Source organism: Bactrocera dorsalis, chromosome 4 (assembly GCF_023373825.1).
Source record: "Bactrocera dorsalis isolate Fly_Bdor chromosome 4, ASM2337382v1, whole genome shotgun sequence".
Taxonomy (NCBI): Eukaryota; Metazoa; Arthropoda; class Insecta; order Diptera; family Tephritidae; genus Bactrocera; species Bactrocera dorsalis.
This window is the reverse complement of record NC_064306.1, coordinates 18940861-18957272: the sequence shown is the minus strand read 5'-3', so window position 1 is coordinate 18957272 and position 16412 is coordinate 18940861. Positions and strand designations below refer to the sequence as shown.

Sequence of the window (16412 nt, the reverse complement as noted above, 5' to 3'; positions counted from 1 at the left end):
AAATGGTTCTCATTTTTTTTTATTTTTATGAAATATAGCGACGCCACGTCTGACTCAGATATGGCCAGAATGCGTGCTCTTTAGCCTTGAGTTTTGAGCTCTGGAATTAGAGGGTTCTTACGAGAGAGTGGCCGGTTATTGCGAACGCTTCATTAGAATAATAATTTTTTAAGTGGTATGTTCAAGTTGTACACCAGATTCTCACCAACTGCCCTTATGAGAAGCGCTAATGTAGGTGCGATAAGAGCTACCTTCGCTTTTGTTAAGTCTAGGTGCGTCACTGTATCGCATTGGGAGTATGGCGATCCCTTGACTTCTTTTTGATATTGTATGTATTTTGAAAATTTATGAACATGTCGATTTTTCGACTTTTTGATACTATTGTGTATATTTTATGTTTTAGTAAAGGGTGATTTTTTAAGAGCTTGATAACTTTTTAAAAAAAAAAAACGCATAAAATTTGCAAAATCTCATCGGTTCTTTATTTGAAACGTTAGATTGGTTCATGACATTTACTTTTTGAAGATAATTTCATTTAAATGTTGACCGCGGCTGCGTCTTAGGTGGTCCATTCGGAAAGTCCAATTTTGGGCAACTTTTTCGAGCATTTCGGCCGGAATAGCCCGAATTTCTTCGGAAATGTTGTCTTCCAAAGCTGGAATAGTTGCTGGCTTATTTCTGTAGACTTTAGACTTGACGTAGCCCCACAAAAAATAGTCTAAAGGCGTTAAATCGCATGATCTTGGTGGCCAACTTACGGGTCCATTTCTTGAGATGAATTGTTGTCCGAAGTTTTCCCTCAAAATGGCCATAGAATCGCGAGCTGTGTGGCATGTAGCGCCATCTTGTTGAAACCACATGTCAACCAAGTTCAGTTCTTCCATTTTTGGCAACAAAAAGTTTGTTAGCATCGAACGATAGCGATCGCCATTCACCGTAACGTTGCGTCCAACAGCATCTTTGAAAAAATACGGTCCAATGATTCCACCAGCGTACAAACCACACCAAACAGTGCATTTTTCGGGATGCATGGGCAGTTCTTGAACGGCTTCTGGTTGCTCTTCACCCCAAATGCGGCAATTTTGCTTATTTACGTAGCCATTCAACCAGAAATGAGCCTCATCGCTGAACAAAACACGCGCGCGAAACACATTTCGAACCGAACACTGATTTTGGTAATAAAATTCAATGATTTGCAAGCGTTGCTCGTTAGTAAGTCTATTCATGATGAAATGTCAAAGCATACTGAGCATCTTTCTCTTTGACACCATGTCTGAAATCCCACGTGATCTGTCAAATACTAATGCATGAAAATCCTAACCTCAAAAAAATCACCCGTTACATATGCACTAATTTGGCGTTTAGTAGCCCGCCACCGCTCTAGGATTTGTTCAGAATTTTCCGATTTTTCATTATTGGCTAAAGCCATCCTGCGGGGCCTAAAAGTTACGAACATATATTTTGGTTTTTATATTAAGTTGTCAGGGGGAATCTGACTATGTTTTTTCTACCATTATGTGGGGTATTGCAAAATTGTGGCTCTAGTGGTAGTCGTACGACGTACCGGCCATTATTTGATTGAGTAGTTATGGGGGGAAGTTTCCTTAACTTTTGACATTTCCTTAATTGTGAATTAAGGTATTTGTTTTTATGATACTCAACTTGAGTTGGTATGGTGGTGACTAGTTCTGTGACTAGTCCATTTTGTGCTTCGCTGTGCAGCGTTTGAGATTTTTGTGCCTTTGAGCAGCATGGTGTCTCTTGGCAATTTTTAGTGTTTTGTGTTTCAGGATTTGCTTTTGCAATTAAATCTGTGGTTCTTTGTGTATAAGAGCTTCTTTGGGGTGAGCGAGGATGTCTGCTGTAATGAAGCATTGAATGGTGTCTTTTGTAACAATGTAAGCAATTAAATTTGCTTTTGCAATTTTTAAGTTTATGTGTATGGGACAAGCAGTTTGTACAGAGTCTTTTTGATCTGACAAAGTTGTTCCTTTCGTTTATATTAAGTTTTTTAAACTTTTCGCAAGATTTTAGCTTGTGCCGTCTTGTGCATAGTTCGCATGACGTATGTATTCTTTGTTCGGATGTGAACGATTGTATTTTGTTAAAAATTATTTTTGATTTGTTTTTGTTTCTAGCTTGGGGTCTATCTAAGCTTCTATTTTGGTCGTGTTTAATGTTCTTAGTTTTGATTATTTTTTCTTCTAATCTTTCCGCAATTTCATATTGGGTGGTGAGAAAATCTTTCATTTGTTGCCACGTTGGGCACTTTTTTCGTGATGAGAGCGATTGCTCCCATAGAAGTAACGACTTTTCTGGTAATGCGGCGGTGAAAATATTTACCAGAATTGGGTCCCAGCTGTCTGTGGGAATATTTAGTGTCGATAGAACCGACAAACAATTTGAAACAGTGGATTGTAGTCTTATAAATTCTTCACTTGTTTCTTTCTTGATTTTAGGCAAGTTTAATAGTGTCGTTACTTGCTTATCGACCAATATTCGTTCGTTTTCATAACGTGCTTTAAGAGCTTCCCAAGCAAAATTGAAATTTTCGTCATTGAGAGCGAACTGTTTTACTATTATGCCTGCTTGACCTTTAGTTTTGTATCTGAGATGATACAATTTTTGCGCTTGTGATAATTGAGGATGGTTTATGTACACGGCCGTGAACATGTCCCGGAAGGACGGCCATTCTTCATAACCTCCGTAAAAGGTTTTTGTGTCACAAGCGGGCAGCTCGAGGTAGATGCCTGAACTTGCCTTTTGAGTGTCTATTTGTGGCAGCTCTACTCTACTGTGGGGAGTAGGCGCAATTGCTTTTATTAGCTTTAATTGATCGGAGATCATAGCTTTTGTTTCTTCATACTGGTCCAAGCAGTTTTCGTAAATATCGTAAGCCGATGATTTAAAATTTTGAGGTAGATCTGAATCTTCAGATTCTACTATGGCATCATGAGCCGCTTGGAGTCGTGTCCAAAAATTATTAAGATTTATAATTTTGATTTCTAGTAACGATTCCGAGTTTTCGTGAATCGGTGAAGAGGCAAATCTAGTGCAGTATCTTGTTAAACTGTCACTTTCTGAAATAAATTTAATAGCCTGTTTTGAGCGTAAAGCTGCTGCAGGTGTATTTCCATTTTTTTCGTTATTAACCATTTTTATTATATTGTATATTTGTATATTAAAATGCTTTTAAAGATTTTCTCAGTGTAAACTGATTTATGATATTCTAATAGAAGCGAGCAAGTCTAATAAATTGAATACTCTTTTGAAGAGTTTTTTTTTTTTTTTGTTTCAGATTATATTGTAAAAAACGTATTTTTAATAAATATCGTTTGTTATTTATTTGCAATGTTATTGCAACATTATTTTTATTTATTTTGTATTTTGAATTGTTAATTACTTTTAAACCGCCTTTTTTTTATATATTAAAATATTTGATGTCCGAAATTTCGTATTTAGGTACACCCTAATACTCGGACTTGTATATACATAAGTATGTATGTACTTATGCTTTGTGCTATTGAGAGCTCGTTATAGAGATCAATTCGCTTTGTGCCTAAGTATGCACTAATTGTTTGTGCTAATGTACTATACATATGCTGGCAAGGAAGATTCCTTACTGTATGTTTGTATATAAATTTTATTATATTTTTTTTGAAAAAGTGAGAGCGAGATTTAAAACGGAATTGAAAAAGTTTGTTTTTGCTGTTCTCTTATGTATTAGACCCGCCGTCTAGTATGCAATATAGATATATGTACATATGTACATATATCTGTGTAGGTTATATTCAAGTATATTTTGTTTCTGTTTTTATATTTTCAAATCTTTCTTTTCGCAATTATTTTACGGAGTTATGCTTATGCACTTATATAGGTTTGTATATACATATGTATGTATGCCAATTTATGTGCGATTAATTTATTTTGCTCTCTTTTCTAGTTATATTTTTGATTTGTCTTCGCTTTTTTGTTTTAACTCACTCCTGGTTATTGCTTTATTGAGCATAAGGAGTATTGCCGGAAAATATTGCAAGTTAATACTTGAACGTTTTTTGTTGTTGTTGAGATATTTTGTGTGTTTTAACACAACTCTAAGTATTTATCGGCATCAATAATTTGTTATATATATTACCAAACTGTTTTGTTTGTTAGCAGTATTGGTTAGAAACACAAATTTAATTTTGTGCTTTTGGAACATACATAAAGCGAATAAATATTAAAAGGGATCGATACAACTCACTTTGATTTCCGCCAGGGGTTTTGGGGACTATGAGTGTATGTATGTAGATATTTGTACGTGCGTGTGCTTGGGCTTGACCCTTTGGCTTTTTCTTCCAGTTCTTTGCAGTGCTTGTTGTTGTTTTCAGTTTCTGTTGGGTTAATTCGCGCCCGCGGATTCGCGCCCGCAAAATATTATTTTAGTTTTGTATTTCGCGCCCGCTCTTTTATTGTAGTTTTATTGTTTTTCACTGTTTTGTTTTTTTTTTTTTGTATATTTGTCTAACGTCTTTTTTATCGAATTGAAATTTTTTTTCTTGTTAGTTATTATGTTTCGCACTGCACTTTTATGGGTGTTTGTATGTATATATGTACATATGTATATTTATTTTACTGATCGCGCCCGCTTTATGTTTTTTGTGTCTGTAAAGTGTTATATATTTTGTTTTCGTAAGTTTATGTTTTTGTCACCGCAGTTTTGTTTATTGCATCCATACATATGTATATTCATATATGTATTTTTGCCGAGTCACCACACTTTTTTGCTTTTTGTTTTGTATGTTACTTTTGTTTTTTAAGCTTTTTTGTTTGTTTATATATTTTTTTTGTTCGCCACTGCACTTCTACCGCGCTGCACCAGATATTGTTTTATTTTATTTTTTGTGGTTCGTCTTGTGACTGTAAATTTGTAGTGCCTGTCTTTTAGGCTCGAAGGACCATGTTTAATTTGATAATAATACTAACCACTAATGCACCATATGATTGTTTAAAAGACGAATTGTTCATATGTCGATGGGCGAACTGCAGGTGACGAATTATGTAAAACGAATGTGTGAGCTTCCCCGTTGTCCATTCTTTTTGTTGGTTGGGTTGGAATAGGTGTGGGGAGTTATTGGTTTTGCTTTGGAGTAGCATCCTGTGGTTAATTGCGCTGTAGCGCCAGTTTTACCGAGTAGAGGGGGGTGGATGCTTAACTCATTTAAACACAGTGAAACATGAAAAATTGCGGCTATGACAAAGTAGCAGTCACAGTGACACATGAAAAATTGCGACTGTGACAAAATAGCACTCACAGTGTAACATACAAAATTGCGGCTGTGATGAATTCATATTCATTAAAGCTAAGAATTCTCTTCAATTTTAGATAAGTAAAAATTGGTTGACACAGAAAATAAGTTAATTTAACTTTAAACGGGTAATACTTATTTACAAATTAAATTGATACATGAAACCTCAATGCGGTAGTGAAGCAAATTATAAAACTTTTAATCTTAAAATTGCACCAATTTTATATACATATATATTGGTACTTTAAATATAAGTAACGAAATATTTTTAAAAGTATGTTTTCGTTTACTTTAAATAATTTCTGTTGAGTATCCTTATATTGAAAAAAAATCTTCAGGGGTTATATATATTTATTGTGACTTTAAAAATTTGCTTTTTAAAAAATAACGGATCACATACATAAATTTTTGTACGAAACGGTTACAAATCATTTTGCTTATACTTTATAAAGATTAAAGATGTCTGTAGCAAAAAGAACCAAAACGAGTTATGTGTGGAAATTTTTTAAAGAGGTGGATGCTGTTTTCGCAAAATGTGATATTTGTAAATCCAAAATATCATATAAAACGTCAACATCAAATTTAAAAAAACATATGGGACGGAGGCATCCTACTGTTCAATTGGAAATGGTAATATAATTTTGAAGTTACATCAAATTGGTATTGTGAAAATGTTTTTGCAGTTGGAAACTACGCCAACGCCGCAAAATGCGCCTGTTACTTTTGAAGAAGATATTTCATCAACTTCGACTGCGTTACCAAAGCCTTTAACACAAACTAAGCTTTTAAATGTCGCGCAGCTGAAATCAAAAAGTGAAATTACAAGCAAATTATTGCAGCTCTTTACGGTGGATTTGCAACCTTTCTCCATAGTTGAGGAAAAAGGTTTTCGGGAATTTGTAATAGCCCTAAATCCATCTTATGTCATTCCTAGAAGATGTGTGATTTCAAAACCAATGATTCCTGCATTGTATGAGGAATGTAAATATAAGGTGCGAGAAATGATTAGGAGCGGGGAAGAGTTTTGCATAACCACTGATTGTTGGACATCGCGCAACAGGTCTAGTTTCATTGCTGTAATGGCTCAATATGTCTCCGAAAATTCTGAACTAACGTCAGTATTTTTATTGTCATCCCAACTAAAGCAAAATCATACGGCTGAAAACTTACGGCCCTATTCTCATGCCCTCACAAAAGTCACCAACCTCATAACAGTGATGTTTCTCACTGTAGTGAGGGTTACCTTATTCTGGCGAAAATTCGAAAGCTCAAATGCTCACTATTATCACAAATATCTGTGACGTGTGAAAGCAGCCCTCATAATAGAAAACATCTGCGTTTGTTTTGTTTTAAATCAATGTTTTGCATTTTTTAAAAAATATTTGAGCAAGGAGGAACTGTTCTTTGTATATGCAGAAGTCGAATGATCTGCGTTTCCTGGCGTGTTTTGTATTTTTACGGGCATGGCTCTTACCAAAACCTTACCATTTTTTTATTTTTTTACATTTTTATTATTACTTATTTAAATTTTATATATATGAAATTATTGTACATATATATATATACATACATATGTATATTTAAAATTTGCAAAATTACTTGCATATGCTGATTATCCATTTGTGTGTCCATTTTTGTATGCTTATTTTTATTAAAAAAGCTGTTTGACAGCAAAAAGCTTTTTACCTCACGTGGTGACTTTTTTAAGCTTTTTTAAGCTTTTTTCTTATGAGGTTTGAGCAAGAATACCCTCACAAATTTTGCCTCAAAAGAAAAAATTATGACACTTTGTAGCACCTGTTGGCAAGAGTAATCCTGCGTTGGATTTCCAGGCTGACATTGTTGGTGGTGTTTACGCTGGTTCCAAGATAGACGAAATTATCTACAACTTCAAAGTTATGACTGTCAACAGTGACGTAAGAGCCAAGTCGCGAGTGCGATGACTGTTTGTTTGATGACAGGAGATATTTCGTTTTGCCCTCGTTCACTGCCAGACCAATTTGCGTTGCTTCCTTGTTCAGTCTGGAGAAAGCAGAACTAACGGCGCGGGTGTTGAGACCGATGATATCAATATCATCGGCATACGCCAGCAGCTGTACACTCTTATAAAAGATTGTACCTGCTCGATTCAGTTCTGCAGCTCGAATAATTTTCTCCAGCAGCAGATTGAAAAAGTCGCACGACAGAGAGTTGCCTTCTTTGAAACCTCGTTTGGTATCGAACGGCTCGGAGAGGTCCTTCCCGATCCTGACGGAACTTTTCGTGTTGCTCAACGTCAGATTACACAGCCGTATTAGTTTTGCGGGAATACCAAATTCAGACATCGCGGCATAAAGGCAGTTCCTTTTCGTGCTGTCGAAAGCAGCTTTGAAATCGGTGGTGAGTATCGGTTCTCCTTTCACGGGTCTTTTCCAAGATTTGGCGCATGATGAATATCTGGTCGGTTCTTGATTTACCAGGTCTGAACCACACTGATGAGGTCCAATCAGTTTGTTGACGGTGTAAAGCCCACAATTCGCTCGATATAACCATGTACGCGATGTTGAGGAGGCTTATCCCACGGTAGTTGGCGCAGATTGTGGGGTCTCCTTTTTTATGGATTGGGCATAGCACACTTAAATTCCAATCGTTGGGCATGCTTTCATCCGACCATATTTTGCAAAGAAGCTGATGCATGCTCCTTATCAGTTCTTCGCCGCCGTGTTTGAATAGCTCGGCCGGCAATCCGTCGGCCCCTGCCGCTTTGTTGTTCTTCAGGCGGGCAACTGCTATTCGAACTTCTTCATGGCCGGGTAATGGAACGTTGGGGAATCGGGTTCGCCTTCTCCTGGTGTTATGTGTTCACTGCCATTCAGCAGGCTGGAGAAGTGTTCCCTCCATAATCTAAGTATGCTCTGGGCATCGGTGGCGAGATCACCTTTGGGGGTTCTCGGTCTTGAAACCTTCTGTAAGCCGCCGCATTTTTTTGTAGAATTTTCGAGCATTACCTCTGTCGGCCAGCTTATCAAGCTTTTCGTACTCACGCATTTCGGCCTCTTCCTTCTTCTGTCTGCAAATGCGTCTCGCTTCCCTCTTCAACTCTCGGTATCTATCCCATCCCGCACGTGTTGTGGTCGATCGTAACGGTGCGAGGTAGGCAGCCTGTCGGCACTCCTCGTCGTACCAGCTGTTCTTTTGCACTTTCCGAAAACCAATGGTTTCGGTTGCAGCTGTACGTAAGGAGTTTGAAATGCCGTCCCACAGTTCCCTTATACCGAGTTGTTGACGAGTGCTCTCAGAGAGCAGGAGTGCAAGCCGAGTGGAAAATCTTTCGGCTGTCTATTGTGATTGCAGCTTCTCGACGTCGAACCTTCCTTGTGTTTGTTGGCGTGCGTTTTTTGCTGCACAGAGGCGAGTGCGAATTTTGGCTGCAACAATATAGTGGTCCGAGTCGATGTTAGGACCTCGGAGCGCACGCACATCTAAAACACTGGAGACGTGTCTTCCGTCTATCACAACATGATCGATCTGGTTGGTGGTTTTTCGATCCGGAGACAGCCAGGTAGCTTGATGTATCTTCTTATGCTGGAATCTAGTACTACAGATAACCATATACCCGGCGAAGTCGATCAGCCTCAACCCATTTGGGGATGTTTCCTCGTGGAAGCTGAATTTACCCACCCTGGCGTTGAAGTCGCCAAGCACTATTTTGACATCGGCATCTCTCATAAGTGCGCTCCAAGCACTCATAAAAAGCATCTTTGGTCACATCGCCTTTCCCTTCCGTCGGGGCGTGGGCGCAAATCAGCGATATGTTGGAGAACCTCGCTTTGATGCGGATTGTTGCTAGACGTTCATTCGCCGGAGTGAATGATAGTACTCGGCGACGGAGTCTCTCTCCCACCACGAATCCAACACCAAGCTTGCGCTCCTTTATATGGCCACTGTAGTAAATGTCACAAGGACCTACTCGTCTCTGTCCTTGTCCCGTCCATCGCATTTCTTGGACGGCGGTGATGTCAGCCTTTATCTTTACGAGGACATCTACCAGTTGGGCAGCGGCACCTTCCCAATTAAATGACCGAACATTCCAGGTGCATGCCCTCAAATCATAGTCCTTATTTCGTTTGCCATGGTCGTCATCAAAAGGGGGGTCTCTCATCCGAGGCTGTGTTTGCTTTTTCATTGGGGGTGTTTTCTTACGTGGCGGGTCCCAAACCCAGCGCACAACCCTAAGTAGGGGATATTTCGCCTTCTCACTTTAGCTCGCCTTCAAACGGATGTTCTTAGGCTACCCAGAGGATACTTGGTTAAAGACCGGAAGTCGTGAGCTGCTTGAGTCATATGTAAAAGAATCGTTTCTGGCCACTCCCAAGTGAATGGCGATCAGAGAACTTTCCTCACATGCGTGAACTTCTACACATGACTCCATCCTCCAAACTGATATAGTTAAGGTAATAGTTGCTCACTTCAAGAAAAGTACTTCAGCGAATGAAGCGTTTGAAAATTACCCGCGCAACAACGGTAAATAACCTCTAAAATTAATTCAACAAGTTGAAACGAGGTGAAACTCCACACTGGCAATGTTGCAGCGTTTTTTGGAGTTGGAGGAAGCGGTGAAATGTACTTTGGTAATTATAAACAAAAATTTACCAATATTAACCAGCGACGAGTGGGCGACTGCTATTTTCAAACACCATACAAAAAGTTATTTCAAATTTTTTTAAATGGAATTAAAGAACGTTTTAGCAGTTTACAGCACAGCAATACACTTATGGTAGCTACCTTTCTCGACCCCAAATTCAAATTAGTGGGGTTGATTGATGAATCGGCAGCACATAACACAATAAAACTTATTAAACGTTATTTAATAAAAATGTAAAAGGAAGAAATAGAATTTCAGACTAAAAGAACAGAAGAAGATGTAGAAAAATCAGTATCAATATAGAGTTCTTTCGATAAATACGCTAATGAACATACTGTTACGAATTTACTCTTGCTAGTTTACTTTGCTAGGTTCGTATCTCTGGATTGACAAATAAAATCAACACTGTTTAATTTAATTCAACAACTCTTTATTTCACAACTCGTCTACACTATAGCAGTTTACTCTTAGCACTGATTCATTACGTTGGCGCTGCCACGGCTTATATAGCCACGCACTTCTCGCTGATGCCGACGTGTCCTTCTAGAATATCGCGTCTGGAAATTACCAGAACATACGGCTATACGGCGCCAGACGCAAGCAGACAGTCGCGGCGCCAGACTCAGCAATTGTTTAACTAGACGAGCAGACAGTGTGGCGCCAGATGTCTACAACAAGACAAATGCTATTCCATATACCTACAGCTATTGTTCATACTCAGGGATGCATATAGTAATACAAATACAACCCAATACTACTTTTTGTAACACTGCCCTCCACTAAAGCCTAATCGTCCCGATTAGGCACAAATCCTCTTGAACCAAATGGGGCAAGCCTCTCCAAATGTACTACTTTCATTTTACATCGTGCTTTCCCATTTCTTTGTATGCGGTATACCACGTCATTAAGTCGTTTCATCACCATATAGGGTCCTTCCCAGGCTGTCTGCAATTTCGGGGACAAGCCTTTCTTTCGAAGTGGATTGTACAACAGGACCAGATCGCCTTCTTCAAAACCTTTTGAATTTGCCGCTTGATCGAACCGGTCCTTCATCTTATTGCTCATCAGATGCGTATGCTGTCTTACCATTAGATGCAATTCATTCATTTCTTCCTTTAAGGCAGAACAATAATCTCCATCATTTCTTACAGCTGTAGGATTCGTTCCAAACTTAAGATCAGCAGGGAGTCGCAGATCAGATCCGAAAATAATCTTTGCTGGCGTGTAACCAGTTGTCTCGTGCTTCGCTGAACGATACGCCAGCAGGAACATCTGGATGCACTTGTCCCAATTCCGTTGATCTTTATCGACGATTTTCCGCAGATGTTCTTCGAGCGTTCGATTGAATCTCTCTACCATCCCATCTGATTGTGGGTGTAACGCTGTTGTCCGTGTCTTGTGGATGCCCAATAATGTACAGACTTCTTGGAAAATGGAAGATTCGAAATTCCTGCCTTGATCTGAGTGTAATTCGACGGGCACTCCGAACCTTGTTATCCAATTTTCTACAAACGCTTCGGCTACTGTCTTCGCTTCCTGGTTTGGTAAGGCATATACTTCTGGCCATTTACTGAAATAGTCCATGACAACCAGTAGATATTTGTTTCCGGCCGTACTGGTTGGGAACGGACCTGCAATATCCATTGCGACTCGTTCAAATGGTGATCCCACGTTGTACTGTTGTAGCCTACCGCGACTTTTGGCTTTAGGACCTTTAGCTGCCATGCACTCTACGCAATTACTTATCCATTCTGCTATGGAATCTCGACAACCGATCCAGTAGAACCGTTGTTTAATCTTCTCTATAGTTTTTGTAATTCCAAGGTGCCCTCCACTAGGTCCATTGTGATATTCTTTCAACACTTTCGGGATCATGGACTTCGGTACTATGATCAACAGACGAGACTGTTTGCCATCTTCACTTTCCCAGGTACGATGAAGGTATCCATTAACGAGGTTTATGCTGTTCCATTGGGCCCAATATGCTTTTGCAGTTGGACTCTCGCTACTTATTTGTTCCTTTGGTGGTCGTACCCCATTTTCTTTGGCTATTATCAGCTTTGCAAGATCAGGGTCCTCTAGCTGATTGATTCTGATGCGGTGAGGAGTCCAATCATCTTCAGGTTCTATATTCAGTAATCGCACGTCGATTATACCTTCTTTTCCTTCTGATTTGGAGCAATGTTTACATTCCAGTGGACAAGGGCGACGTGATAATGCATCCGCATTTTTGTGGTGAATCCCCTTTCGATGTTCCGTTTCGAAGTCGTAATTCTGTAATCTTTCGATCCATCGTGCAATTTGGCCTTCCGGATTCCTAAACTGTAATAACCATTTTAATGCTGCATGATCAGTCCTCAGCAAGAATCGTTGTCCATACAAATACTTGTGGAAATGTTTTACACATTCCACCACAGCTAGTAGTTCTTTTCGCGTCACACAGTAGTTTTTCTCTGGTTTCCCGAGCACTCTGCTGTAATACCCAATTACTCTTTCTTGTCCGTCGATGAGCTGAGACAGGACACCTCCAATTCCATAAGCGCTCGCATCTGTATCCAGGATGAATTTCTTTCCAGGTATTGGATAAGCCAACATCGGCGCCGTACAAAGTAGTTCCTTAAGCTGCTCAAACGCTTTTTCTTGTTCCAACTGCCATACGAACGGGCGATTCTTCTTTGTTAAATCATGTAAACTTCTAGCCACGTTCGCAAATCCAGGTACAAAACGGCGGTAATACGTGCATAAGCCAAGGAAGCTGCGGAGTTCATGTATGTTGGTGGGTCGAGGCCAATCTTTGACTGCTTTTATTTTTCCTTCCTCGGTGTGAATCCCCTCAGTTGACACTTTATGTCCGAGATATGTGACCTGCTTCTTCCATAATGAACACTTCTTGGGATTCAAGCGTAATCCGGCTGATGCTATTCGCTGAAAGACTTCCTCTAGATTTTTCAGATGATCATCAAAACTTTTTCCCATGATGATAATGTCATCAAGATACACCAAACATGTCTTCCAGTTGAGTCCTTTTAACACATGTTCCATCAGTCGCTCGAACGTTGCAGGCGCATTACATAACCCAAATGGCATCACAGAGAATTCCCACAACCCGTCGCCCATACTGAAAGCGGTCTTTTCACGGTCACATTCATCAATCTCGACTTGCCAATATCCACTTTGTAGATCTAATGTAGAAAACCATTTCGCTCCAGACAAGGTGTCTAATGTATCGTCGATTCTTGGTAGAGGATAACTGTCTTTCTTTGTGACATCATTCAACTTCCTATAATCTACGCAGAAACGGGTGCTACCATCTTTCTTTTTAACTAAGACGATAGGTGAGCTCCATGGACTTATTGAAGGTTCGATTACACCGTTTTTGTGCATGTCTTCAATAATTTTGTTAGCATCCTCACGTTTTGCTAGTGGAACCCTACGCGGAGCTTGTCGGATTGGTTTAGCGTCTCCGGTATTTATGCGATGTTTGACAATGCCGGTTCTTCCTGTGTTTCCTTCGTTTGCAAATATGGATGCGTATTTTTCTAATAGATTTTCTGCTTTTAATTTTTCATTTCCATGCAGTTCGTTCAGCAAATTATTTAGGAGTGTAGGACTTATCTGTTGTGGCTCAATAGTAGGCTTCTGTTGTGACCGTTCGCATCGTGCTATTGCACTTATATTCTGGCACTGTCCAATTACTGCTCCTTTCTTCAGCCTTATAGGCGTGTTGAATTCATTCACTACTCTGACCGGAATGGTGGCGTCTTCTCTAGTTTTCACAAGCGTTCTTCCTACCAATATGGGTGTATCTATTTTTGTTGGTTCCACGATCCACAACTCTTCAGTCCCACCTCCTCCATTCACTTTAGCCCATACAATCGCCTCAGATTTTGGTGGAATACTCTGATTATCATCAACAATCACCCTCTTACTTTCAACGTTGGTCACATATCCGGTGTTTATAGGCATCTCCATGTTCTGGCAAAACAGCATTTGCTTGTTTAAATCCAAAGTAACCCCGTGATCAATCATGAAATCTACTCCCATTATAATTTCGTCCGTGATTTCTGCTACGATGAAGGTGTGATTAACTTCCAGGGTACCAATCATCACTTCGCAAAACACTTTTCCCGCGACAGCTGCTTCCTCCCCGGTGGCCGTTCGAAGCTTGCAACCGACTAATGGTTCAACCGTTCCTCTTACCACATCCGGTCGGATAATTGAATGTGTGGCACCAGTATCCAAAGTAAGCGTTGACAGTCGTCCATTTACGATGCCGTTGATAGTAAGATTGTTGTCATGGCGACCTATTTGTGATATCGAGATGGCGGGGCAAATAGTTGTGGGAACCAGCTCACGCCCCTTTGAACTGTTCCGTTTTAGTTTAACGACTTGTGAGATGTGGATGCTCCGTCCTCGTTATCTGTTGGTTGTTTCCGTTTTGATGGGTTTACTTTTATATTGCAATTTCGGGCAAAGTGACCCGCTTTTCCACAGTTGAAACATCTGCCTGTTGTATTTACTCGCGGTGCAGCAATTGTCTTCAGAGTCTTCAATATTTCCTCCATCAGCGCCGGTTGTTCCATTTCAACCCTTTGTACTTTGGGTGCTGGTTTACTTAGTAGGGAAGCTGTTTCCTGTGTGAGGGCGTGCGAAACCGTTTCAGCAAACGTTCTTTTTGGCAATGCATATGTGGCGCGTTTGGTGTCCACATCACGAATTCCATTTATGAAACATTGAATTTTTACCCTCTCAATGTATTCCACAGGTGCATCTGCATTTGCCAAATGAGCCAGTCGTTCGATTTCAGTTGCGAACTCTTGTAATGACTCGTTCATCTTCTGACCCCTATTTTGCAGTTCGATCTGGTATATTTGTTTCCGGTGCTCACTACCATATCGTCTTTCTATCGCACTCATCAATGCCTCATAGTTGTCCCGTTCACAGTCTGGAATAGTCTGAAGGATTTCTGCCGCAGGTCCTTTCAATGATACAAACAAGGACGCCACCTTGTCCGCTGCATTCCAATTATTGGCCATTGCTGTCTTTTCAAACTGAAGTTTGAAAATTTGAAATGGAATACTTCCATCGAATGTGGGTGCCTTCAATCTTTGATTATTTGTTGATGGTGCAGGGCCATGTAGTTGCAGTTCTCGCACACGATTATTCAGTTGAAGAAATTCTGATCTTAAATTTTCTTCGTCATTTTTTATTGTGCTTAATTCGTCTTCAAATTTTGAAAATTTCTCTTGCACTTGTGTATTATTTTCTGTAATCTGTTGTACCAAACGCTTTTCTAACTGCGTATTATTTTCAGTTATTTGTTGTGTAAGGCGAGACTCTAACTGTGATGTATTTTCAGCTATTTGCGTTATTTGCTGTGCCAGACGATTTTCTGTTTGCACTGCATTTTCTGTTATTTGTGATATATTTTCAGCTATTATTTGCTTAAAAGCCACTAACAGCATGTTCATGTCTCCACTTGATGATGTTCGTTGTTCTTCTACTTTTTCTTCTACCTTTGTAGAAGTTTCTGGCCCATCAAATTCGAACTCGTCCACATTAATTCCATCCGCTTCCATTGCTTCACGTAATCGTGCCTGCAGATCCGCCTTTTGCCCGCTTATCGGCAATTTACGCTCCTCCAGTTCCTTTTTCAATTGCTGAATTCTCAATTCTCCGAATTTAACCATCTTGAATTTGGATTATTTGACAATCCCACTTCTGACACCAATTGTTACGAATTTACTCTTGCTAGTTTACTTTGCTAGGTTCGTATCTCTGGATTGACAAATAAAATCAACACTGTTTAATTTAATTCAACAACTCTTTATTTCACAACTCGTCTACACTATAGCAGTTTACTCTTAGCACTGATTCATTACGTTGGCGCTGCCACGGCTTATATAGCCACGCACTTCTCGCTGATGCCGACGTGTCCTTCTAGAATATCGCGTCTGGAAATTACCAGAACATACGGCTATAGCCACGCACTTCTCGCTGATGCCGACGTGTCCTTCTAGAATATCGCGTCTGGAAATTACCAGAACATACGGCTATACGGCGCCAGACGCAAGCAGACAGTCGCGGCGCCAGACTCAGCAATTGTTTAACTAGACGAGCAGACAGTGTGGCGCCAGATGTCTACAACAAGACAAATGCTATTCCATATACCTACAGCTATTGTTCATACTCAGGGATGCATATAGTAATACAAATACAACCCAATACTACTTTTTGTAACAATACATAAACCACATAGTAGCGTAGAAGCAAAAGCCATTATTCAAATTCACAAATAAAACACTGCGCGACTATATAACCCAACATTTCGCCATGGTTTGTAAATGTCTGCGCGTATCACCAATAAACCATTCGACTGTGAGCGAAACAAAATAAACAGTCTCTTAAATGTCCAATATTTTTGAAAGTTTCTTTTTTGAAATATCTTCTACTCGTGTCAAAATATGTTTGATAATATTGCATATGTAGCGACATTTTAG

The 16412-nt window shown here is 39.7% G+C and overlaps 1 protein-coding gene across 1 annotated transcript in view; it reads right to left on the bottom strand.

Annotated features, from left to right (window-relative positions):
• LOC125778137 (uncharacterized) overlaps positions 1 to 16412 on the bottom strand; it is a 598414-nt gene that overhangs the window by 198779 nt on the left and 383223 nt on the right. The window contains exon 2 of the mRNA XM_049454682.1: positions 13761 to 14918. Within this exon, the coding sequence (XP_049310639.1) occupies positions 14289 to 14918 (630 nt within the window). The 3' untranslated portion in view covers positions 13761 to 14288. The remainder of the gene's footprint in view (positions 1 to 13760; positions 14919 to 16412) is intronic.